This window comes from Mustela nivalis (genome assembly GCF_964662115.1).
Source record: "Mustela nivalis genome assembly, chromosome: 3".
NCBI classification, from domain to species: domain Eukaryota; kingdom Metazoa; phylum Chordata; class Mammalia; order Carnivora; family Mustelidae; genus Mustela; species Mustela nivalis.
The window spans coordinates 103,900,921-103,926,833 of NC_139022.1; the positions used below are offsets into that span (position 1 = coordinate 103,900,921).

Genomic DNA, 25,913 nt, shown 5'->3' on the forward strand with positions numbered 1-25,913 from the left:
GCGCACCTAGTGGCACTCAATAAATATTTACTCAATGAGCGCATAGAAAGGGAGGGGCTGGAAAATAAATGCGCTTCTCCTGGAGATCACACGAGGGCGCTGCTCCCCGCGGACAGTATCGCTTGGTCCACTCATCAGCCCTTTTCCCCAGTGGACCCGCCAGGGCGCAGAGATGACGAGAGAGCAGGGCGGAGGGGGTGGTGTCCTTAATCCTCCAACTTTCCCTGGATTGGCCCAGTGGGATGGGATGGAGGTGGGGGAGCGCAACAAGGATGGAGAGAGAGGGATAATCGTGCTCTTTGAATGTGGGTCAAACCCTTCACTAGATACGTGGGACCCCCTCCCTCCTGGGAAATACGACTTGGGCTGATTCTCCCCACCAACCCCAGGTATAGACTTGGAGCAGAGCGATTTGCCCTAGTCCAAGGAGGTCCCAGGATAGAAATGAAAGTAGTGAGTCACTATTTTGCCACTTGGAGAGGAGGTGCTGAGTCTCAGGTGGCGGCGGGGGGAGTTGGTTTCTGCTCCAGGAGGAATAGAAACTGGCCTAGGACCTAGGAGGGCCTGGAATCCCTGTGATCACCCACTTCAAGAATGTGCCCCAACCTCAGGGCAAGTGACTCAAGAGAGCCTGAAGGAGACAGGAACAGGTTCTTGGCATGAGTAACCCCCCTCACACATATAGTCTCCCTTCCCACCCCCACTGCCAAAGTTCAGAGGGTCTTACCTTGCCTTCTCTGTGGTCCCAACTACTTGGCTCCCCCAAGGATGCCTGCAGTAGAGGGGCACCATGCCTCCCCTATCCCCAGGGTCCACTGCTACCTCTTGGGTCCTAAGTACCGTGAGCTGTGCAGGTTGGTGAGGGATGTGAGTGAGAACTTGCAGCTTTGTCTGTAGGCATCAGCTGTCTCCCAGGCAGGGCTCAGTGAAGGCAGGCCAAATGGGCGAGTAGCCTTGGGTGTTGGCCCTGGAAAATACCCTGACCCGGGAATCCAAAAACTGGGTTCTCATCCTGGCTCAGTCACAGATTTATTAGGTGTTCTTGACCAATGTCCTTCCCCCTTTCTGGGCCTGTTTTCTTTTATAAATTAAAACAGTTGGAGTAGATGATTTCCAAGGTTCAAAGCATACTTTCACGCAATACTCTGAGCTCAACCCGGAGTGGAAGGGAGTGGTGTCATGAACAGATTACCTTGGTATAAATCCAGGCTTGGTCACTTTCCAACAAGTGGAGGAGATTAGTTTTTGCGGAACCTGAGTTTTCTTATCAGCAAAAGGAGAATAATAAAAGTACTCACCAGAGACTTTATTAAATGAAACAATGGATGTAAATTAAGCCTACCACATAGAACACATAATATGGAGGCTACTATTACTATACAACGGAAAACAGTCACTCGTAGGGTGGGAAAGAAATAAAATATATATTGATATGTCAATTATATCCAACCCTGTCGTGGGCACATTATCACACATAATCCTTGAAACAACTTAAAAAAAGAAAAAACCTTTTACTTCTTGGGGTGCCTGGCTGGTGCAGGTGGTTAAGTGACTGGCTCAGGTGGAGATGTTGGGATCATGAGATAGAGCCCCACGTCAGGCTCTGAGCTTAGTGTGCACTCTGTTAGACTATGGACTCTGAAAAACATCTGAGGGGTTTGAAGTGGCGGGGGTGTGGGAGGTTGGGGTACCAGGTGGTGGGTATTATAGAGGGCACGGATTGCATGGAGCACTGGGTGTGGTGAAAAAATAATGAATACTGTTTTTCTGAAAATAAATAAATTGAAAAAGTAAAAAAAAATTAAAAAAGAAGGCAATGCCAGAGGAGGGAAAGGCATTGTTTGGGGCTGCAGCCTGCACCAGCTAATGCTCAGGGTCTAAGGCTGGTTGCTCCACTGAGGCAGGTGGTGGTTTATGCTCTTCAGGAGCCCCAGGAGCAGGGGCACGACCCTGCTGGACCTCCAGGTCAGGCAAAGGGGTTGATGGCTCTTCCATCCCAGGAGAGTGAATTAGAGCCCTGACTACCACCTGCACTGTCCCCAACAGGGCAAAAAAAAAAAAAAAAAAAAGACTCTCTCTTTGTTGGGGTACCTGGGTGGCTCAGAATGTTAAACATCTGGCTTGGGCTCAGGTCATGTTACCAGGGTCCTGGGCTCAAACCCCACATGCAGGATACCTGCTTCTCCTTCTCCCTCTGTCCTTCCCACCTCCCACTGCCACTCACTCTTCTCTCACTCATGCTCTCTCTCTCTCTCAAATACAGAAATAAAATCTTTTAAAAAAACCCTCTCCCTCTCCTTCTGCCCCTCCCCCACCTCAAATAAATAAGCCTTTTTTTCTTTTTTAAGATTTTAATTATTTATTTGACAGAGATCACAAGTAGTCAGAGAGACAGGCAGAGAGAGAGGAGAAAGCAGGCTCCCCGCTGAACAGAGAGCCCGATGCGGGGCTCGATCCCAGGACCCTGGGATCACGACCTGAGCCGAAGGCAGAGGCTTTAACCCACTGAGCCACCTAGGCGTCCCTAAATAAGCCTTTAAAAACAAAACTTTTACTTCTTAAAAAAACTCTTTGGGGCACCTGGGTGGTTCAGTGGGTTAAAGCCTCTGCCTTCAGCTCAGGTCATAATCCCAGGGTCCTGGGATCCATCGGGCTCTCTGCTCAGCAGGGAGCCTGCTTCCTCCTTGCTCTCTGCCTGCTTCTCTGCCTACTTGTGATCTCTGCCTGTCAAATAAATAGATAAAATCTTAAAAAAAAAAACCACCTCTTTATTTTTTGACCATTTATGAGAGTCTAATTACAGAAGAAGAAATGAAGTTGCAAAAAAGATATAAAGAGATCTTCAGCTGGCACCTTTCATCCACCTTCCCCCAATGGTAACATTACATAAAGATTGCACAATGTCAAAACCAGGAAAAAGACAGAGGCACAATACTGTTAGCTAGGCTACAGACCTTATTCAGATTTCCTTTATTTCTGCATGTACTCATTGGTCTACGTATGTGCTCATGTGTGTACAGTTTTACGACGGTGTATCACATCCAAGCTGGGCATGTTGCTCAACTTCCTTAAGCATTAGTTTTTCTCATCAATAAACTGGGGGTGAAAATACTATCTTCCGGGGCGCCTGGGTGGCTCAGTGGGTTAAGCCGCTGCCTTCGGCTCAGGTCATGATCTCAGGGTCCTGAGATCGAGGCCTGCATCGGGCTCTCTGCTCAGCAGGGAGCCTGCTTCCTCCTCTCTCACTGCCTGCTTGTGATCTCTCTCTGTCAAATAAATAAATAAAATCTTTAAAAAAAAAAAAAAGAAAAGAAAATACTATCTTCCTCAGAGGACTGTTGTGAGAATTAAATGAGATAATGTATATAGAGTTCTCAGAGCAATGCCTAAAATATAGTGAGCTTTCAATAAATTTAAGTATGTTTTAATTTTTTAAAAAGACTTTTATGTATTTATCATTTGAGACAGAGAGAGAGAAGAGGGGAAGAAGGAGAGAGAGAGAGAATCTCAAACAGAGCCCGTACTCAGCAGGGAGCCCAACATAGGGCTGGATCCAAAGACTCTGAGATTATGACCTGAGCCAAAACCAAGAGTACAACCCTTAACCGATTCAGCCACCCAGGTGCCCCAGTATTTTTTAAGAAAAATCATGGCTTTAAAAGCGGCTTGAAATACATAAATCATTCATATTTGTTTTTTTTAATTCATAGTTGTTGTAGAAAAAAATATAAAATGCCCATAAAAATAAAAATAACAAAATATAATTGAATAATTCCTTACCATAAAATAAATTAATTATTTTACTCACTATTAATCATTTTACTCACACCACAAATATGAGGCACATTTCATTATTCCCACTTTATTATGTAAACACTGAGACTCAGGGGCACCTCCGTGGCTCAGTGGGGTAAGCCTCTGCCTTCAGCTCAGTTCAGGATCTCAGGGTCCTAGGATAGAGCCCTGTATCGAGCTCTGCTCAGCAGGGACCCTGCTCCCTGCCCCCTCCTTCTTCTCTGCCTACTTGTGATCTCTCTCTCTCTCTGTCAAATAAATAAATAAAATCTTTAAAACAAAACAAAACAAAAAACCACTGAGATTCAGAAAGGTGAAGCAGTTTGCTTCTGAGCGAGCAGCTGCAATTTAACGGACACACTTGCTCCCAGCTGTGGACGGCAGACTGATGCAAGATGGATCCCGGGGGACAAGCAGCCCCTGCTGGCTTCTGAGTGCTTCCTAGGTTCCAAGCACAGCCCTAGCACCTTGTGGTCATCTCCATGAGTCTTCATGATAGCCCTTGGAGGTAGGTATCAGCCCTATTTCTGAATGAGGAAACTGAGTCTTAGAGATACCTTGGTACCTTGGCCAAAGTCCTAGCTAGTGGCTAGTGGACCCAGGGTTTAAAAAGGGGTCTTTTGCATCCCTGAACCTGAGCTTCAATGCCTCTGCTCTCAGGGGTTCATACAAGATGCTAGTAGAATGTGTGTGGAGGGAGGGTCTCTTCACTTGGGGGGCCTGGGCTTCTCTGACTCTGGAGCTAGGATACCCTTCCCTGACATTCACCTTGACCCCAGACCACCAAGATCCAGGCAACATTTGGAGCAGGCCCTGAGTGTTGGAGCCCGCTTCTACTCCTTACAACGCCCACACTCCTTCTGGAGTAGAGGAGTCAGGGCATTTGAAGGGGAGAAGAAAGAATTATCAGAGAGCCTGAGTCTGCGGCACAAAACCACCAGCACATGGCATAAACTTCTCTGCCTCAGGCTTTCCATGCCCCTGCCACCAAGCCTTCCACATTCAGGAAATGTTGGCAAGGCAGCTACAGAGATGTGATTTCTGAGTTTCACATTAATTTTGTATGCTCCGTTTACTTCCAGAAGAGATGTAAAGACAATAAAAGACATGGATACAAGTAAATATTTAAAAAATGAGCACTTGTAATGAAACCAAAGTGGAGAAGAAACGAACAATTTTCCTCAAAAATCTGGACTAGGGATAATCATTGCAACTGAGCATCAGAACTTTTATTTTTTTAAAGATTTTTATTTATTTGACAGAGAGTGAGTGAGTACAAGCAGGGAGAGCAGCAGAGGGAAAGGGAGGAGCAGGCTCTCCACTGAGCAGGGAGCCCGATGCAGGGCTCGATCCCAGGAGATCATGACGTGAGCTGAAGGCAGATACTTAACCAACTGAGCCACCCAGGTGCTCCAAGCATCAGTACTTAATTGTGATCTTACTGACAGTGGAGGCAAAAAGAGAACCTATGAATTTGACATTTTGTCATTATCTAATAAAAGTAAGTAGCTGTACTAGATAGTCACAAGAACCAAACTTTCTAACACTGAATTAACTATAGGAGGAATTTGTTATATCTTATTCAGGCACTGGCCAGGGACCTTATATATAATAGTATCTAGAACAGCACTTTTATGAAGGATACGGAAAGGGTTCTCATGTAAATTTTTCTGGTGTTAGTGGTCCTCAGCCATGTCAAAATAAATATTTCCTTTTTATAGCAAATATGTTAATATTCCTTTACTATCGTGCAATAAAGTTCACAGAGAATAACCTATCTGCACATTTACGTTCTTCTCTTTTGTAGGAATCCATCCATGTTAACATTTTGATGTATTTTTTCCAGTTTTTCCCCCATACATAGGTTTTGAAAGCATTTTAAAATAATTATAGAGAGGAGTACCTCACTGGCTCAGTCAGAAGAGCATGAGACTCCTAATCACAGGGTCATGAGTTCAAGCCCCAGTTGGATGCAGAGATTATTTAAATAAACTTTCAAAAATGTGTATTTAAAAAAATAAAGTAATTATAGAGATACAATTCTATATACTTTATTTTTGCCTTCTTCTTCTTCTTTTTTTTTTTTTTTTTTTAAGCAGGCTTCACACCCAATGTGGGATTTGAACACATGACCCTCAGATCAAGAGTCGCACGGTCTACCAACTGAGCCAGCCAGGGACTCCTAATTTCACTTTTTTAAATTGAGGTATAATTAACATATAACATTATAATACTAGTTTCAGGTATACAGCATAATGATGTAATATTTGTATATATTGTAAAATGATCACCATAATTGCATATTTACTCTTTAAAGAAAGTCAATGCCCTAATTAATAGAAAAGAGAAAGTGATTAAAAATAAAATAGAAGGGGCGCCGGGTGGCTCAGTGGGTTAAGCCTCTGCCTTCGGCTCAGGTCATGATCTCAGGGTCCTGGGATCAGGTCCCACATGGGGCTCTCTGCTCGGCAGAGAGCCTGCTTCCCTTCCTCTCTCTCTGCCTGCCTCTCTGCCTACTTGTGATCTCTCTCTGTCAAATAAATAAATAAAATCTTTAAAAATAAAATAAAATAAAATAGAGGCATCTTGGGGGGCCTGAGTCAGGCAGTCAATTAGGCATCAGATTCTTGGTTTTGGCTCAGGTCAGGTTCTCAGGGTCATGAGATCAAGCTCTGTGTGGACATGGCTCTGCTCTGGGCATGGAGCCTGCTTCAGATTCTCTTTCTCTCTGCCCCTCCCCTGCTCTCTCTCTTCCTCTAACTCTCTCTCTTAAACAAATAAATAAATCTTTAAAAAAAAAAAAGAGGGGGGCACCTGGCTTTCTCAGTCAGTAGGGCACATGACTCTTGATCTTGGCATCATGAATTCAGATGCCACGCTGGTTGCAAAGAATACTTAAATTTAAAAATTTTTTTTCTTAAATGAAACAACATTATTTGAATATGCAAATGCTTGCTCAAGAATGACTCTAGAAATCTCAATGAAGAAGCCCATTGCTTGCACCTACACCTACAAATACTGACAAATGTGACACCTACAAATACTGACACAAGTGTGTTGTTTGAGAACTCAGATACCACCAAAATGAACAGTTCGTGCTAATTTAATTCTTGGGAAAGTCAGTGTTAAAAACTCTTTCTATATTTTAATGTAATTAGAGATGATTCTAGGCTCAAGTGATTATAATCAAGCTTATCACCCATATGAATGTCTGGAAAGACACTCAAAAGTATGTGGAATATGGGACAATTGGGGGAGCAATTTTTAAATGTGTGAGCCTGACATCTTTTCCTCCAAATGCCTGAAGACTTCCTAGTTTTTGGAAAACCAAAACTCCCCACAGATTCCCATAATGACCCCTAGGGGGCAGCATCTCTTACTTTGTGAATCATTGTCCTAGATCAACGCTCTGTTATTAAAAAAAAAAAAGCAGATGGATAAGGTTAAATTTTTAAATTGCAGCTCTGTGATTGCATTTCTAAGAAAACCCAAACTTACACATTCCTGGTACAGGATTTGATGTGACCTCATTCCAAGGCTGAGCCCTAGAGAAGTTAGTAACAATAGTACTGACCTATTTATGTAGGGCTCTCCATTTTGCCAAGAGCTTTCAGAGGTGCCATCTCCTTAGCCACAAGAACCCCTTAAGTAGACTGTAATTCTCCACACCGAGAGACGAAGAGACACGGAGAGAAAGGTTATCATGCCTCACAGATCAGGCACTGCTGGTTGTCATGGTATTGTCTCTGCTGGACTTTGAACAGCAGCAGGCCTGCAAACAGTTCGGGAGGGACATTTATTGGCCAGTGCCTGAACACAGAATAGTGCTTCAGCCTCTTATTTTACACGTGAGGAATCTGAGGCTTAAAGAGGGAGATGGGTTGTGTGGTGGCTGAATGAGGAATCACTCACCCCCTTCCTGATGACAGACAGCCATCTGTGCGAGCGGATGGCCAGAGTGGTAAAGTCCTGCTAATCCCTCAAAGTCACAGAAATGGGCCCAGAAATGGAGGAGGATAGCTAGGAATCCAGATCTGAGCCAAGCACATTATAAATATTCCCTCCTCAATATCTGGGAATGACAGGGACTCCTGATTCCCCTAACTCCCCTCCACACCCCATTCTTCATCCTATTCAAATGGATCCCGAGCCCGGGGAATCAGACAGGTGGTCCTGCTCATCCCTGGCACGACCTCCAGGAAAGCCCAGGCAGGATAGGAGGTACAAGGGGGTTCCAAAGGGCAGATCTGAGTACAAATCCAGCTGCAACCCCAAAACTGCTTGATTGCTGGGCTCAAGTGGGGATAGAGAGTGGGGATGAAGGCGTCTTAGGGCAAGGAACCATGACTCCATAACTCTCAGCTTTCAAGTTTCGGTAACCCTGGGCTCATGGTACCCTAAGAGAGAAGTACCCTCAAGGGAGGTGCCCTTTCCCCAGTCTGCAGAGCTTTGGGTCTCCTTCTCTTGGTACACTGGAAGGTGAAAGAGGCAGAATCCCCTCTCCCAGGGGACACCTGCTACTCTCCGGACTCTGAGCCAGGGTTGCTATCTTGGGTAAAGGTTTTCAAAATTCCAGGAGGCCTTGGAGATTACCATCTCATCATAAGCATGATGATCTCTCAGCAGAAAGATGAGGGAGGATGGCTGTCACATTTTTTTTAATTTCCCACTTAAAGGAAGGGAAGGTGAGAGAGAGAGAGAAAGAAAAAACGAAAGAGAGAGGAAGGAAGGAGAGAAGGAAGCAGCATTTGGGGATTGTGTGTGTGTGTGTGTGTGTGTGTGTGTGTGTGTATGCGCATTTTTTTCTTTTCTTTTCTTTCTTTCTTTTTTTTTTTTTTTTTTTTTTTTTGAAGCATTCATTCTTAGTAGCAGCTGTCACCAAGGAAGCACCTACCATGTGCCAGGCATCATATTCTGCATTACACACATGATCTGATTTAACCATCACAAACCCCTATAGTAAAAACTACTATTATTATTCCTGTCTCGCAGATTAGCAAACTGTAGGTCAGAGAAGTTGAATAATGGGTCCTAAGCTAGAAAGCAAAAACAAATAAATAAATAAGGCAAATAACATATTCAAAATTTGAACCCTTGGCTGTCTGGCTCACAAGGGTATACCCATTTCACTAGCTGCTCTGCTGTCTTACCTAGTCCTCCAGCCTCGAGGCCGATTCTTATCACTGCCTCCCGCAGGACAGATGGAGCCCTGAGCCTCAGCAAAGCTGACAATGTTACTGACTGTAGAAGCAGGGAGAAGGCAGCCATTGTCTCATCCATTTGTTAACGGCAGTGTTGAGCTCAAGAACAGAAGCCCAGGAAGAAGGAAGGAATTCAAATCGAGGCTTAGATTTTCACTAGCTGGGTGACCTGGACTGCTAATTACCTGTTTTTAGCTTCAAGACCTTAAAATGGGGAAGAATAGCTAGTCTTGGGGCAATTGTAAAGATCGTACAAGATAATGTATGTGAAGTGTTGAGCACAGGACAAGCGACATTACCTAAACCCCTCTACCCCAGAGGGTCACATGTTTTGTTCAGATGCTGCGTAAGTTATTCTAGCTAATTACGCAGACCAGTGCTTCTGAACCGGGTTGATGTCAGAATTACCAACAAAAGTATAAAGGCTTGGGCTCCACCCCAGGAGGTTTTGAATTAGGAGGACTGGGTGGGGCTTGGATCTTTTTATCTTCAATAAATTCTCAGGTAAGCTGATGCAGAGTCAGGTTTGGGCGAACCAATCTGCTGGCATAGACATCTTGGTCACATTAGGGAAGGGATTCCAGTGGGTTCCCTCTCCAAGTTCCTTTCTCCCTTTTCTTCTCCTGACCAGTACCCCTTTCCCCCACCTCCTCCCCACTGGCTTCTCTCCCCAGATCAAGGTCTGTATGGCAGTGAGTCAGTGACACTCAGTGTCCCATGAAGACTGTCTTTCCAGAGGCTAGGGAACCCAGGACGGGTCTGGAGAACAGGATGCCAGGGTTTCTGCTCTGGATTTGCCACCTGTGACTCACTGGTGGCCCAGGGCCAGTGAGTCTTCAAATTTCATTTTGCTTATGGTCCATAGACAGTTGGGGGAAATTGGAGTGGCCCATTTAGACTCTGCTTCTTTAGGAGTATACCGGGCACTTGACAGCCAGAGAGCCGGTGCATATGTGTGTGTGTGTGGGCGGGGGGGCTAGGATACATGAAAAAAATCCTACATAATTGTGCTTTCCCATCACCATCTCATTTGATGCCCACAGTGATAGGAAATAAATTCCAGCACCTAGCAGAGCCTGTAATGTCCTCTGTTCCCTGTCCCTAGCCTTTGCTTCAAGGTTATCTTATAACCCTCCTTGCTTTCTGGCCGTCTTGCGGTTCCCTGAATCCTCCAAGTTTGTTCCCACTTCAGTTGGTGCACTATGCATGTGGCTGGAATGCTTTAGCAGTGGATGAGCACAAGTCTATTTCCTTCTTTTTATTCAGGCCTCAGCTTACACATCACCTGCTCAGAGACGAGTTTGCACCTAAAGTGTCATCCCAAGCACTGGGACACATTCCCCCTATAGTGTATCATTGCATTTGAACTTGCACTATAGCTGCTTCTCATTTTTTAAATTTACTTAATATGTTGCCTGTTTCCCTTTCTGTAGAATGGAAGCATCATGAAAGCACATTCTTGGTTGCCTTGTTTACTGCTGCATCCCTTGTGCCTGAAAGCATTCATTGCATGTTTGAGGAATAAATAAGCTAATGGAATGAACCCAGCCTGAATTTTGATTTATTTTCTTTGATCAGAGGACACCCCAGGTTCTGAGAGGGGAAATGACTGTCCCAAAGGCATTCCAGGTCTTTGTCTTTTTTTTCCAGGCCCTTCCCGTAAAACCTGGCTGACACACAAACCAAGGTAGGGTGAGGCTCCTAGGTGTGGTGAAAGCTTGGAGTTGCCCCATGAATGGGGCGGCTAAGGCTGATGTGGAGGTGAGAAGGCGGAAAGACGGAGCGTGCAAAGGGATAGGCAGGCTGGGACAGGAAAGCAGGGTGTGACCCTGGAGACAGGTAGGAGCAAGGGGTGACTTGGCTGTGTGTCAGGAAGTGTTTCCCTCCACCCTCCCCCAGGGAGAGCCCTGATCCCAGAGTGGTTTTGTTTGGGGGAAGGAGGTGGTCAAGCAGTTCCTGAAGGAGAACAAAGGTGTGGCCTGGGTGGTGACCATCCGCTAAGGTACTAGTGATCACCCAGAAGAATAATCCCACAGTGGCACTTGGCCAAATAGGTGACAGGTGAGCTTCCGCCTGAAACCAGTCCAACCGACAACATATAGCCTCAGACCTGGCGGGAAGGGAGAGATGAAAAGGCTCTAAGGGAAGAGAATAGTCAAGGTAGAATGCTTAGTGATAATAAGATAATAGGTCACTTTTATTGAGAGCTTATAATACACCTGGAATTGTACTAACTGTTTTCTTATAGGAGTTTCCTCGTTCAATCTTCCAAAAGCTCTCTACAAAGGAGGCCTTATTATTGTTATTATTTCCATTTGAGAGATTTGGAAACTGAGGCTCAATGAAATTAAATATCTTGTTCAAATTTGTTCAGGAAGCAGCCAGGTCTGGATTCCAACTTAGGTATGTAGGAATTCCAGTCTACTATGGAAACCTAGGCCTGGGAAGGGTTGGTAGGAGCAGGTCAAGAGGGCAGACCCCTGCAAAAGTGGGGATGGAGAGAGACAGTGGGGGATAGCCTGGGTATAAATAGGAGGCCTGTTTTTATCTCTACACATGGGCTGAATCAGGCAAGCAGCTCTATCTGGCACAATTTGAGGGCTCTGAATGCCAACCCAGCCCTGTGTCACACAACTCCCTCCCCAGCATGTCTCTGGGAGCTGAAATATTTACTCGGAGAGTCATTTCTTTGGGTCAGAACATTGACAGCAGAAGACCCCTGTAAAAATACATAGGTTGGAGGAGAAACACATCAGTCCCCTGGCACTTGTTGAACATAGCAACCTAGGCTAGCCAGCTGGTTCCTATGGAAGAGGGTCTCAGTTTTGATGTTGGGGAAGAAGGGTGTTCCAAGACAGAATACTATGAGGCATGTTGCACAACCATTGTCCCTCTGATCCTAGAAGCCTGGGAATTACAATCCATAGTTCAAAACTCTTAATGGTCTTGAGACTGTGTTCCTTGGGAGAAATATGGAGGGAAGCCACTCTAGCAGCTAGAATACTAACTTCCTTTGCTTTAGCTGGATTGATACCAAGTGCCTGCAACTGCAACTCCAGTTACTTTGGGCTCGGGAGACCTGCTGGCATTCATGTGTCCAATTTTTAAATGATACATGAATTAATTATTTACTATCTGCTGTGTTGCTAGGCAAAGACGCGAGTGTTACCCTTCAGAAGGTGACATGGGTGCAGATCTCTGGTGTGGAGCAGGGATGGCTGGAGGGGACCAGGCCTGGAACAGGGGGAAGGAACGAGGGGTGTCCAAGGACAGAGCTTAGCTCGCCAGTCACAAGGCTGCAGCGCGACAAGCGTTTGGGGAAAGGTAGAAACTGGTCCCCGCCACCTGCCGGTCAGCAGTCCTTCCCACAGTCAGGCAGCGGCGGCCCTGGCCTGGTCCCAAAATATGTGAGCGCCGCCTCCTACTCCCGCCCCCTTCCCCCCCGCGGCGCCCGCGGAGTGGGGGGCTGCGGGGGCTGCGCGGACGGCGCCGGGAGCCGGGCGAGCGGCCCAGCGCGGGAGGGGGGAGGGAGGCGGGGAGGAGCTTCGGCGCCTCCGGGAGCCTTATTCCCAGCCGCGCTCCCGGGAGCCTTCAGTCGACTGAGGGACCTGCGGGCGGACGGGGGCTCGCCTGACCGAGACACCAGGGGCTTGGGCGGGCGGACGGACAGAGCGAGCAGACAGACGCCCAGCGGCCGCTAGCTCCACGCAGGTCCCTGCTAGGCTTGCACCCAGAGGCCGCCGGCACACCGAAACCCGCCGAATCTCCTGCGCTCCGCCCGCCCCGGCTCCCGTGCCAGCGCCCCGTGGCCGCCGCCTCCGAAGTGATTGCTGCCTCGCCGCCTCCGCCGGGTCTAGGACCATGAAGCTGCTGCCGTCGGTGGTGCTGAAGCTCTTTCTGGCTGCAGGTGAGAGAGCTGCCGACGTCCCCGGAGGTCGGGGAGGGGCTGGGGTTGGGGGACACTGTGCTGGGGGGCACCGGGGAAGGTCGCTGCAGCGACCCCAGCGCGGGCCACTTGGTGGGGCCCGTGCTCCCTGGCAGGCGGGCGCCAGCATTGGTGCGTGGCGACCAGGGGTCTGGAGAGGGTGTCTGATGCGGCCTCGCCCCTCGCCCGCAGTGCTCTCGGCGTTGGTGACTGGCGAGAGCCTGGAGCGGCTTCGGAGAGGGCTGGCAGCTGGAACCGGCAACCTGGACTCTCCCACCGAATCTACAGACCAGCTACTGGCCCCGGAAGGCGGCCGGGGCAGGGAAGTCCTGAACTTAGAAGAGACAGACCTGGATCTTTTAAGAGGTGGGTGCGAGGGCTGCCCATCCTCGAGCCCGCGCTGGGCAATTGAAGAATACGTAGATCGAGGCTTCCCGTTGTTTGGGCGTGCTTATGGGTTGGGGGTATTCATGGAGGACTTCAAGGAAAAGCTGCTGAGCCTGACCAGCTTACTCGGGGATCTTGAAATGTGGGTCCCACTGTCTTTCTTGCTGTTGAGTCTCACATGTCGAGTTGCTGCCGTTCTGGGTAATTTAGAACTTAGGGAGAAGGTAAGGTGTCTGGGGTCTTGCTCTGGGCTAAGCTGGAGTAAGGAACAAGGAGGAATGGTTGGGATGCTTTCCGTAGAGTTTCTACATAAAAATGGGTGCAAGTCTTTTTTTTTAATTTTTTTTAAAGATTTTATTTATTTATTTGACAGAGATCACAAGTAGGCAGAGAGGCAGGCAGAGAGAGAGGAGGAAGCAGGCTCCCCACTGAGCAGAGATCCCTATGTGGGGCTCGATCCCAGGACACTGGGATCATGACCTGAGCTGAAGGCAGAGGCTTTAACCCACTGAGCCACCCAGGCGCCCCAAAATGGGTGCAAGTCTTAATTCCTCCATCAAATGACTATCATGTATAAAATGACAGATGTGGAGAGCTTAGGGACATAGTAGAGGTGTGCAGTGTTCTCCACCTGTCTCCAGGTTAGAGAAACAGAGGGCAATGAAGAACTCTTGGTCCCCCAGGTGAGGAGGGTGAGGCCAGCACCTCCTTGGGAGCCTATGAGCAGTGGGCACAGTGTCCCTAGGGGGATATAATGAAATGCAGGGTATCTACACATCCTACCCAAAGCCTTCGGAGCACCCTGAGACCCTGAGAGAAGGGATGAAGGACCATGTGGGATCCTCTGAGCCTCGGCGTCCCATCTCCAGGCTCCTACTCTCCCAGTTTAGAGAAAGACACTTCCTCCGTTCCTTCCTCTCCATCTAATTCTTTCTCTTTCCACTTCTTTCTCCCTGTCCCTTTATCTCTCACTCTCTAAATCTCTCTAGGTTCTGGGGCTCTGAGCAGAGATCTCAGACCTACCGTGTGTTTGTTTGGTCCTTGTCTGACCAAAAATATTCTAGGGGGACAGAAAGAGAGGGAGACAGAGACAGATGGAGAGATTTGAGCTGTAGGTCTTCCCAGACTCATCAGAAATGACCCTCGTGTGCAGGTGCTGAAGTCATGACCACAGCAGGACCATAGCAGATGTGCCTGTGGTTGAGCCCAGAGCCTCCAGCATTGCCCACTTGCCTGCCTCCAGCCACCTGTAGTGATTCTTAAGGGTGGAGCAGGGACTGAGCCCTGGAGCTCCAGAATGACTAATTTGGTTGGAAAGATACCCACCTGTTCCAGCCCTGCTTTACCCAGAGCTTCCCTTAGGTGCTATCTCTGCTTCGTATGAATCAAAGGTCTGCTCCCAAGCTGAGCCTGAGCTGCCACCCCTCGTCCTCTCCCCATAGCCTCCTTGGGTCACCCCTGGCCGGAACAACCTGGATTCTCCAAGCCCTCTCCTCTTAGGCTGGGCAGAGCTGGGCTGTGACTCACCCTCCACCCACACGGCTGCTCCTCATACCTCTGCAGAACCTGACTCACTGCTCTCTGTCCCTGGCAGGAGCATCGCTGTCACCCTGTCACTCTCTTCCTCTCTGGTTGGCTTGCCCCTCCTGCCCAGTTTTACCACAGCTCTGGTCTTTCTGAGCATCTGCCTCACTGTCTGAACTCTGAAGGGACTAGGGTCTACACCAGAGGGAACGGGACTGGGGCACTACTGGCACCTGCCTTTTTTCCCTTCTCTTGGTTTTGCTTGGCAAAAGCTCTTTTTTTCAGGTCTGGGGATCCTATCATCTAAAATTAATAACTATTACCAATTATTAAGTACCTACTGTGTTCTAGGCAATCACTATACTCTTGTGGGTTGCTTAATCCTATAGCAATCCTCTAAGATTGAACTTGTGCTAGCCACTACTTACCGAGAACCCCAAGGTTCAGAGAGATTAAGCCACTTGCCCAAAATCACACGGCTGAAGTTGGAGCACAGGTGTGCCAACTTCAGAGCCCATTTATTATCTCATTTCTGGTTCAACATCCCGGGTGCTCTAGACTTGTCCAGGGGAAGGGACAGGGGTGTGTGAGCAGTTTGGTTATATTGGGAAAGAGCGCTGGATATGGAATCCAGAGACCACATTTCTGATCTCAACCCTACATGACCTTTACCAAATCACTGTCTTTTGGGACCTCAAGTTTTTCATCTGAAAATGGAAAACCATGATATTGTTTCAAGTTACTTCCCACTCGAGGACCCTGGGTCTCCAGTCTTATGTATGATGTTCGTGCTTACACCAGACACGTGGCTACAGTTATGGGCAGCAGGCACATTTTTTCTTCTGGGAGCAGGGGAGAGAGGACTGGCGTCAGACCCCTGATGGGCTGATGGGCGTAGCCCACCGTCTGTCCCGGCTGGATGTCTATGTGAGGCTGTTATTCCCCCCCCCCTTTGAAGTGTGGAAAGAATGGGGGGTGTCATCATTGTTCCAGTTCCTTCTGGAGTTCCTTACTTTCCATCTTTTGCACCCATGTACACACTATACTCATCCATCCTAGAGAGCTATAAACAGGACATTTAGGAGTAAATGTAATAGACCTTTGAGAGAAGTAGTGAGCTACAAAGGACACAGAGCCAGGTAAATATTCTTGACGTCGAAAAGCAGGGATAGCCTGCTTGCAGTCCCTAAGCCTGGCTCTGGCCTGGTCTTATGGTAACCTGGTGCTGATGGATGCCTCAGAGGGGGCTGTCTGGACATGGACACTGTTGTTATTTTAGGAGCACCACCCCCCACCCCCCGCCAAAAAAACCCTCCAAGTACCTTCTCCAGAAGCAATTTTTATTTCTGACACTGTCTTCCTGCAAGTGGGTCACTGAGTGCAACATCAGGAAATGAGGTTGATTTAAGGCCAAAATAGCACCAAGTGGGCGTGGGGGAGTCAATAGGGATGGACAGTGGGGTGGGGGAGAGCTTGCTGGAACTGCCCAGTCAGTGGCAGTTACTTACAGAAGCTAGCATTGTTCGAATGAAGTTCTTAAACTGAGCCTGAGAAATGCCTTCCCTGGGACCCCTGTAGCCTCTGTTTCCTCTACTGCTTTCTGGTGGTTCTGCCTAGTCTTCCCTTAGCCCCCTGGGAGGCACTGAGCAAGGGGGCCTTCCCCAGTCCTCTGACTTCAGGTGGGATCAGAGCGTGCGTATTCCTTCCAGACAGGGTGCTGTTCTGGGTCTTTCCCCTAGGAAGAGTCGAAGACTTAACAGAGTGCTTTTCTCCTGCAGCTGCTTTCTCCTCGAAGCCACAGGCTCTGGCCACACCCAGCAAGGAGGAGCGTGGGAAAAAAAAGAAGAAAGGCAAGGGGTTAGGGAGGAAGAGAGACCCTTGTCTTCGGAAATACAAGGACTTCTGCATCCATGGCGAATGCAAATATGTGAAGGAGCTCCGGGCTCCATCCTGCATGTGAGTGTCCCTTCCCTGGCTGACTGTGCTCAGCACACTTTTTGTCAGTCACGTGGCTGTTCCTCGTTGTCACTGTTCCTTGAATTCATAATTTTACCCAGTTTCTTCTCAATCTTCAGGCGGAAGTTGGGAGGAGGGGAAATATTTTTAGTCAGCGGAAGGGGCTCTCCCCCGCATGGGATGTAATTTCCTGTGGTGTAGGTTTGTGACGCTCTTTCATCCTTGGGGACATTTCCTGCTTGTTCGGGCAAGGGTGTGGCTAGGAGAGCTGATACCTGAAGGCAGGTCCTTCAGTCCTACCTCAGGCCCTAGTTCAGATGGGAGAAGCCAGTGGAACACACGGCTGAGTAGGCTTCCCCGGGCAGAGGGGAGCTCCTGCAGCCTCCTTTCCCAAGCCCTGAGGTGCATTTGGACTCACGCCGTGCAGATGTGTGTGTGCTCGGATATATGTGCACTCATATGAGAGCACGTGTGGGTTGATTCGAAGGCATGCCTGGACTATACAGAAAGCAGTCATAATGGGAACAGGGAGAAGCCCCTTCGTTTCTTCTTCCTCATCCCCGCAAGGGCCAGGATGTCGGGGGACATAGTGGGTATTGGCCTTTTGGCCATGGGATTGGGAGAACACGTCCTCTGTGCAAAATTAACAGGAAATGGAACCCAACCCAGTAGGCATCAGCCCCTGGTCAGGCAGCACCACCCTTTCCCTGGGCGGAGGGGCCCTGGGTTCCTCAGCTACTCTGCTAAGGCCAAGCCCAGCAAACGGCTGCCTTGGCACCCCTTTGGGGATGACAGCACTGCCATGCTCTCAGGCATAGTGTTGCTGCTGTGCCTGGGGCCAACACCCACATTCGACTACAAATGTCCACTCTCTTCCTCTGTAGAGAAACAGGCTCAGAGACCTGGGCTCTGGACAGGGCCGGGAGGCTATTAGCTGTGTACCACCTCTCAACCTGTCAAGAAGGTTGGCTGCCTGGCATCTCTTCTACTGGGATTAGTACCAATCCCTTGTCTTTTTAAAGCTCCCTCCTTGTCCTATCTGATCTCAGATAGCAAAGCTGCTCTGTATTTAGCAATTGGCAGACAGACCTGTCACTTTCTACCATGTCCATGATCACTTGTGGGTCCTCCCCTATAACATCCTTGTCAGGATCTTGGTATTAGAGGGAGTTGCTTTGGAGTAACATAGACAGTCCCTGTAGTAGTATTCTTCCCAAGGTCTTGGGATAGGGTAGGAAATGTTTGTCTTCAATTTGTGAAATGCCATCATTAGCACAGGTTGGAGGCTGTAACTCTGAGGGTAGTCAAGGTGGATTGAGGCCAGGATTCTGTCTGGTCCAAACTGACCCAGGGCTTTGGTGGATGGACTTGGACTGCTTGGCTGAGAACCTTTTAAGGCTGCTATCCTGGACCGCTGGGCTTGACCCACCAGCTAAAGCCACTAGATAAGGTTGCCCAGGGCCAAGGTGGTCCTAATGGTGAGAATGCCTTCTCTCCTTTACCCCATAACTTCCCAATTAACTTTTATTATGAGCTGAGCCCAGCAGGTACATGTTCAGTACCTATCTGGTACCAGCTATTCTAGGGAATGGGGAATTACAGTCATGTCCTAGGATTCTCGAAAGCCCTAGACAGGGAGTTGGCAGGACTTGCTATCTCTAGTTGAAAGGTGAGGAAACTAGAGCCAGGAAGTAGGAAGTGATTTGCCTGAGATCAACAGCTAAATAAATGGATAGAAACAGGACAAGGATTCAGGTGCCTGACTTCCAGTCCAGCATACCTTTCATGCCCCCAGGCTGTACTGGGTGTTGTTGGCTTGTGTTCTTTTTCCCTATCTGTCCTTACAGAGTTTGAATAGGATTTCATAGAGGACAACCTGTTATGTTCGAGGTCTCTTAAGGCTTTTACCAGCCTAAGAGCAGAGCAATCTGATTGAAGACTTTGTCTCTGCTTCCTAGGCAGATTTTCTAGGGGCTGGATTGTGTCTAAGCTTTGGCTACCTCCTGCCTCTGGCCTTTGGCACTCAGGACAGAGTGCAGCAAGAAGACACAGAGCTCCTGGTGTGGGGAAGTGTGCTAGCCGGGCGCCTACATTTGGGGCCCTTTGTTGCTCCTTCCTCCCTCTAGACCCTGGAACCGCCAGCCAGGGTGTGCCCCCGCTGCCCTGAGAAGCTTGAGGCTAGCTGGCTTCCTAAACCAGTCCTCCGCAGTCACCATTTACAGGAAAACCCTTTTATGTCACCAGCCAAAAGTTGCCCTCAGAGAGCTGTTTCCTGGGGCTCCTGACTGGCTGCTGACCCAGAACCGGCTGCAAAGTTTCCTGTGGCCAGAGGAAACCTAGAGGCAGTCAGGCTGAGGAGAACTCAGCTGGAAGAGAGGCAGGCCCGGGGCCTTCCCTTGGCCTCCCTGGCCAGATGCTGAGAAGGAATGGTGAGCCCCCTTCTCTTTCCATCAGACTTCAGGGCCCTGTTCCTCAGGACAGTATCTTCTGGAGTCCTATTTTATAATAACTCACACATATGTGGGACTTGGCCTTTTGTTAAGGGCTATTAAGTGTAACATCTCATTTGATCTTCACAATACTCTGGTGAAATAGGTCTTTATTAATAATGTGTTTTACACTAGTCAACCAAAGCTTGAAAAAGTAAAAGTAACTTGCTCAAGATCACCTGGCTAGAAATAGCAGCAAGGCATGAAGTAGGGGCAGAGAAACCCTGCTTGGAAGAGTCTCTGGACCCTAGAGGGTTCTTACTCCCATTGTAATACAAGTTCTGAAATAGGTCGCAAACATCTGTAGGAGGGACACGTTCCAGTTTGGTGGGTTGCTGGCTCTGAGCAAGACACATGATCTTGTCCCCACCCGGGATGCTTAGAACGTACTCACCCCCCCTCCTTCCCTGGGGAAGTCAGGAGTCATTTGCAAAGGGAGGGGGAGGTGGGTAATATTAGGATGTTTACATTATTATCCTTTTGACTCAGGGTGGGGGTGGAGGGATTATGTAACGGAATTGCGGGACTCTGAGACCAAGCTTTATTTCTATCATCTGAGTAACTACCTGTGGGGTTTGAGTGATGGCTGGAAGTGAAAAACAGCCTCAGCTTCAACTTCCCTTCTCCCCCACCCCTAACCCAGGAAGGCATAGTCTCTGAAAGAGTCATCTAGATTGGTGGGTTGAGTCTTGGCTCTACCTCTCACTCGCTGTGTAACCTTGGGCAAATTAGCTAAGAATTTAAACCTCAGTCTCTCCATCTTTAAAATGGGGAGACTAACTCCTACTTCACAGAGATTTTTTTTTTTTTTTTTAAAGATTTTATTTGTTTATTTGACAGAGAGGTCACAAGTAGGCAGAGAAGCAGGCAGAGAGAGAGGGAGAAGCAGGCTCCCCACCAAGGAGAGAGCCCGATGTGGGGCTCGATCCCAGGACCCTGGGATCATGACCTGGGCCGAAGGCAGAGGCTTAACCCACTGAGCCACCCAGGCGCCCCACAGAGATGTTTTTAAGATTAAATGAAATGATTCTTGTAAACCAATTAGCACAGAGTACTTGGCTCACAGTAAGCCTTTAATGCTTGCTATCTATTATTCAAGTTAATAATAATAGGTCAAAGACCAGGGTCAGACAGCCCCAGGAACCTCTCACTTCATCAGATATGTTTCCTTGGGGTAATCTGCGCTGTTCAGAGTGGAAAGAATCATGAATTTGGAATCTGCTAGGACTGGTTTCTAGTCTTAGTCTTGTTGCTTCTTGGTTGTGCTACTTTTGGTAAATCACACCTTCTGATACTTAATCTTAATCTTTCAATCTGTAAAATGGGGCTGTACCTGCCTACCCGATGTTATGAATCTCAGTTGAGCTAGCAGATAGGGATAGGGCCTTATGAACTGTAAATTGTTATGCATAAGTGATTTTCCAGGGGGACTCCTGAGAGCTTCCTCCGTATCCTGTCAGGATGGGGGTGGTTATTTTGCCCATCTTGACCAAGGGAACAGATTCATGAAGAGTTGAGGCATGGAGCCATCTGCCCTGCTGTGTGTCTGTGGGACTGACCCCCATTTGTCCTGCAGGGTGATGGTTCCCCAAAGTACCCAAGAGGAGCTGAGGCAGGGAGAGTTGCTTGGCACTCATCAGGGGTGGCCTGGCCCCCCTGCTGCTGCCAGGTCCGGAAAGGTCCGCTTCCGGGGTGCCTCTTCCAAGAAGGGATTCCTTGCTCTGAGGTATCACACGCACGACCTGCTTCCCAGTGGAGGCACAGCTCAGAATAGAGGGCCACCCGGTTCTCGGTGCTTCCATCAGCAAGCCAGTGGCCTGGAGGCTCCAGGCAGATGGTGCCAGTGTGGTTGTGGGTGGGATCGGGGAGCACACTGAGCTCAGAGTCAGACAAACCAAGACCACACTTCTGCTCCGCTGAGTGACCATGGGGAGGATAGCTCTGCCCTTCTATAACATGGGGGACCGCCACCGACATCAAAGGGCCTCTTGGGCACTCGGATGCAGGAAGGGACATGAATGTTTTATTCAACAGAAAGTGCTTCCAAGTCTTCCTCAGAGCTTCGAGGAAATGCTTTATGTTGCAAGAGGCATTTGCTATCTGATTGATTTCTTTTCTTTTTTTTTTTTAAAGATTTTATTTATTTATTTGTAAGAGAGTGAGAGCGAGCACAGGCAGACAGAGTGGAAGGCAGAGTCAGAGGGAGAAGCAGGCTCCCTGCAGAGCAAGGAGCCCGATGCGGGACCCGATCCCAGGACGCTGGGATCATGACCTGAGCTGAAGGCAGCTGCTCAACCAACTGAGCCACTCAGGCGTCCCAATCTGATTGATTTCTTGGTGTGAAAAGCCAGAGGGTTGTTTTCCATGACATTTTCCGTGCTCTGGCAAGATAGCTGGGCAATAAGAAGCTACCTTGGTTTTGTTTGCTTTGTCCTATGATGGAGGAGGCCAGATAGCCCAAGGTTCAGAGGCCAAAAGTTGATGTGAAGCTCTCGAAGTGGACCCTGTACCCAGAGGGAGCTGGGAGTTAAATGAAGGGAACTTGAGAAAAATGACTCCTGGCAAAGGAACAGGACCTATTAATAGGATGGGCCGTGGCTGAGAGGAACTGAGGGCTGGAAGCCGTGGTGGAGAAGGCTGGGTTTATTTCTGGGTCAGAGTTAAGGGGCCTACTAGAGGGAGTGATACTCAGTCCCCTCAGCTCAACCTGCCAGCTCACAGACATAAGTCTTCTGAGGGGCTCCCAATACACATGTAGTAAATAAACACACGGAATATATGTAACTTGGACCTTCAAGTCCTCCCTCACTTTTTCCCTGCCTGGAGCAGGAATCTTGATCCAGAGAACCAGAGGGAATGGAGAGGGGGAGTGAAGGATGGCGAGGAAAGCTACAGAACCTTCAAAGGGGTTTTCGCCTTTTCCTAGACTCCTACTAGAAGGATAGAGGAAGGGTGGGGATCAAGGTCAGGGACTGATAGGGTGTGAGGCTGTGAGAGCTGGCAATGGCCTCAGGCAGGAGGCCCATTGCCTGTAGAGAGAGGCCAAACCACTAAGCTCATCTCCACTTTGTTCTGTCTTGAATCAGCTGCCACCCCGGTTACCACGGAGAGAGGTGCCATGGGCTGAGCCTCCCAGTGGAAAATCGCTTATATACTTATGACCACACAACCATCCTGGCTGTGGTGGCCGTGGTGCTGTCGTCCGTCTGTCTGCTTGTCATCGTGGGGCTTCTCATGTTTAGGTGAGTATTGGGGCCCCCTGCAGGCTGTTTCTGCAAATCACTCCCATTCCTCTTCCCTCTGGGTCTTCTGTCTGTGATAATCGCATGAGCCCTCCAACCTCCAAAATTCCAGGCTAGGACTCTGACTGACATTCCTGAGTACAGGTTCTCTAGGAACCTAGCTTCTCTGGCCTGCCGTGAGTCCAGGGTCCAGAGCCCAGGGCAAAGATTGCCAGGTCGTTGTAGGTCCTGCTTTTCAAAGCAGGCCTAGTGACCCACCCATGGCTCTACCTCTTCACAACAGTTCTTTCCCTTTGCTCTGTGTTTCGATGACATTAGTGTGTGCTTTGATAGACACAGCATGGCTGGTGATATAGCCTTTCAATTCTGAGGCATCTCAACCTCAGGCCATACTTCCAGTCCAGGTTATGTTCTAGACTGGGGGAGACCTACCAAACACACTGCCCATTTCCAAGCTGTGTAATTCATCTGTTGTAAGACCTGGACCAAGTTACCTGTCTTTCTGAGGGCTATAATCTCACAGTGACTGAATCTGTCTACCTACCTCATAAGGATAGTATGAGGATCATGTAAATGAGGTCAAAGTTCTCAGCAAATTATAGCCTGCTGTTAGAGACAGGCATTCCTTGGGGCACTCAGGCCTTTGACCAGAGGTCTGTTGGGCTACCAGACCATCTTTTTTTATTTTTATTTTTTAAGATTTTATTTTTATTTTTATTTATTTGACAGAGGAGAGCGATCACAAGTAGGCAGAGAGGCAGGCAGAGGGGGAAGGGGAAGCAGGCTCCCCGCCGAGCAGAGAGCCCAATGTGGGACTCGATCCCAGGACACTGAGATCATGACCTGAGCCAAAGGCAGAGGCTTACCCCACTGAGCCACCCAGGTGCCCCCTGCTAGACCATCTTGGCTTTTCCAAGTAATGGAGGGAACTACCATGGCAGTGTCCTTTAGAAGGACCTTCTCTGGGACCTGTACCCTGTCATATCAGGCAGAGCTTGCTCACAAAACTTGTCTCCTCCAGGTACCATAGGAGAGGAGGTTATGATGTGGAAAGTGAAGAGAAAGTGAAGTTGGGCATGACTACTTCCCACTGAGAGAGACCTGTGCTCAAGGTAATAGGCCATTGTTTTCCCCACGGCACCATCACCATCTTCCCTTCAAGACATTCTGAATTCTTTTCTTGACTTAGGGGTTGGGGGGCAGGCTACTATGGAGTCAGAGTCCCATTGCAGAATGGTTTTCACAAAGGTTTCCAGTGGGTCATCTCCACTTGGGGTGACAATTGCTAGAGAAATACCTGAGAGAGATGCCTGAGACCACAGCTTCTCCCATCCTTGTCCCCTCTTCTGCCCATTCCCAGATGAGCTCCCTACTTTGTAAGACTGGATCTGAGAGACTCTTAAGACCTCTTAAGACTGGATCCAGCTTTACGTGACTTCCTTTTGTGCTTTAGGAATCTGCGGGACGACTGCTACCTCTGAGAAGGCACAGCTGATCGTAGACTCTGCAGAGGGAAAGTACGTCACAGCTAGTCAGGAAGACTCCTTCGTTCCCGGTTGCTGTCTAGATTGGGCCTCCCATAATTGCTTTGCCAAAATACCAGAGCCTTCAAGTGCCAAATGGATTATGTCAAAATGGGATCTTGGTCTGAAGAAAGCAAAAGCGAGAGGCCTTTGTGCCCTTCTGATTCCCCTCCTCCAAACTTCACATATCCCCATAAGTTTGTTTAAACAATTACCTTCTGGATTCAGATGCTGGTTAAATTCCATATGCTCCAGGATCATTGACTGATAAAAAAGAAGAAGGAGAGGATGAAAGAAAACTTTGTGGATGGGAAGAAAGCAACAAAGATTGAAAAGCCATGAACTCATGCAGCCACCAAGGGATCGGCCATTTGGAGCCTCTGGCGCAGGATTTGATGAGCTAACTGTGAAATACAACAAGCCCGAGAACTCTGAATTTTGGGACTTCTACCCAGACGGAAAAGTAACAACTATTTTTTGTTCGTTTGTTTGTAAAATGCCTCTTAAATTATATATTTATTTTATTCTATGTATGTTAATTTATTTAGTTTTTAACAATCTAACAATAATATTTCAAGTGCCTAGTCTGTTACTTTGGCGATTTCCTGGCCCTTGACCTTGTGTACCCCACCACTTGGCTCAGCATCACACCCCTCTGCCACAACTCCAAGGTGGGTCCGTGACCCATCTGGGGTAATCTGCTCTCTGTCCACGTTTCCAAAGATCTTCCACAATTGCAGTACCATAGCGGGAGGTCAGTAGAGTCAAGATAAAGGAGTTAACCTTGTCAGATCCTCTCTATGAGTTGGACTGCGGTCTTGCCTAGGCGATATTGTCTACTGTTTGTGTTTTGAAAGCCCAAGGTGCTGACGTCCAAGCATACCAACAGATATTGGTGTTTGCCTGTGTCCTGTCCCTGCCAAATCTCGTAAGAGGTTGGACTTCCATGCCCGCAGCTCTCCTGACTCCTCAACCCCAACAGCCCCAGGCCGACAGAGTGGGAACTCCCTCTCCCCTGTGTCGAGACATTTCTCTTACGCCTGCCATTCTTCTGGTGCTACTCCATGTGGGGGTCAGTGCAGCAGAGGATAGTCTAGAGAAGATTTTAGCAACAAAAAAGGCTGAGGAGGAGCAGGAAACATTGGAGCCGACTGTTCTTGTTGACTGATGACCTACCAATTACTACAGAGTTTGGAGGTGAGGAGGGCTTTTGTGTAAACCCACCCACCTCACTGAAAACTAAAAAGGTATGCTGTCATGGTCCCTTCTGGAAGTTTCTGGTGCCATTTCTGAACTGTTACAACCTGTATTTCCAAACCTGGTTCATATTTATATTTTGCAATTCAAATAAAGATAACCCTTACTCCATAGACTTCTGTCTGCTTGTTTTATCTGGGAACTGGTTTAACAGAGGTAGTTCCTAAGCCTTGAGTGGATATTGGGCTCTATGCCAGAACTTTTTACGTATGCTCTTGTGGTGTGATGAAGATACTATCATTGTCCCATTTTTCCAGAAGAGAAAGCTGACGCTCAGAGAGGTTATATAACTTTCCTGAAGATACACAGCTGGTAAGTGACAGAGCTGGGGTGGACAGTCTGACTGCAATTATTTGTCTTAGGATTTATATTACCTCCTCTGAGACAACTGAAAAGAAACCTTTCACATAGGAATTTGGGCCAGCTGTAATCAGGAAAGACGTCCACCCATTTGGTCAATAGACTCTGGACTCAGGGCCTGGTCCTGTGCTCTCTATGCAATGAAGCATTGTCCCTGGTGGAAACAGGGCCCTTTGACTTCCCTCTCATGTTCCACAACCAATCTGTCTACAGACCTTATCACACCTACATTTAGAATATATACTGAATGCAGC

General features: G+C 48.3%; 1 protein-coding gene across 1 annotated transcript; it reads left to right on the forward strand.

Moving 5' to 3' along the window:
- Positions 1-12,180: 12,180 nt before the first annotated feature.
- HBEGF (heparin binding EGF like growth factor) lies at positions 12,181-25,412 on the forward strand. The gene is made up of 6 exons (XM_082725460.1): positions 12,181-12,903; positions 13,114-13,287; positions 16,611-16,788; positions 22,364-22,519; positions 23,541-23,631; positions 23,973-25,412. The coding sequence occupies exons 1-5, from the start codon at positions 12,858-12,860 to the stop codon at positions 23,611-23,613; spliced, it is 627 nt and encodes a 208-aa protein (XP_082581586.1). The 5' UTR covers positions 12,181-12,857; the 3' UTR covers positions 23,614-23,631; positions 23,973-25,412.
- The last annotated feature ends 501 nt before the right edge of the window (positions 25,413-25,913 follow it).

Excerpts from the sequence above, each read along its gene's own strand:
- HBEGF (XM_082725460.1), top strand. The coding sequence starts at position 12,858 with ATGAAGCTGCTGCCGTCGGTGGTGCTGAAGCTCTTTCTGGCTGCAG. Across the intron at positions 16,789-22,363 it reads CTCCGGGCTCCATCCTGCAT|CTGCCACCCCGGTTACCACG; the intron begins GTGAGTGTCCCT and ends GTCTTGAATCAG. Across the intron at positions 22,520-23,540 it reads GTGGGGCTTCTCATGTTTAG|GTACCATAGGAGAGGAGGTT; the intron begins GTGAGTATTGGG and ends TGTCTCCTCCAG.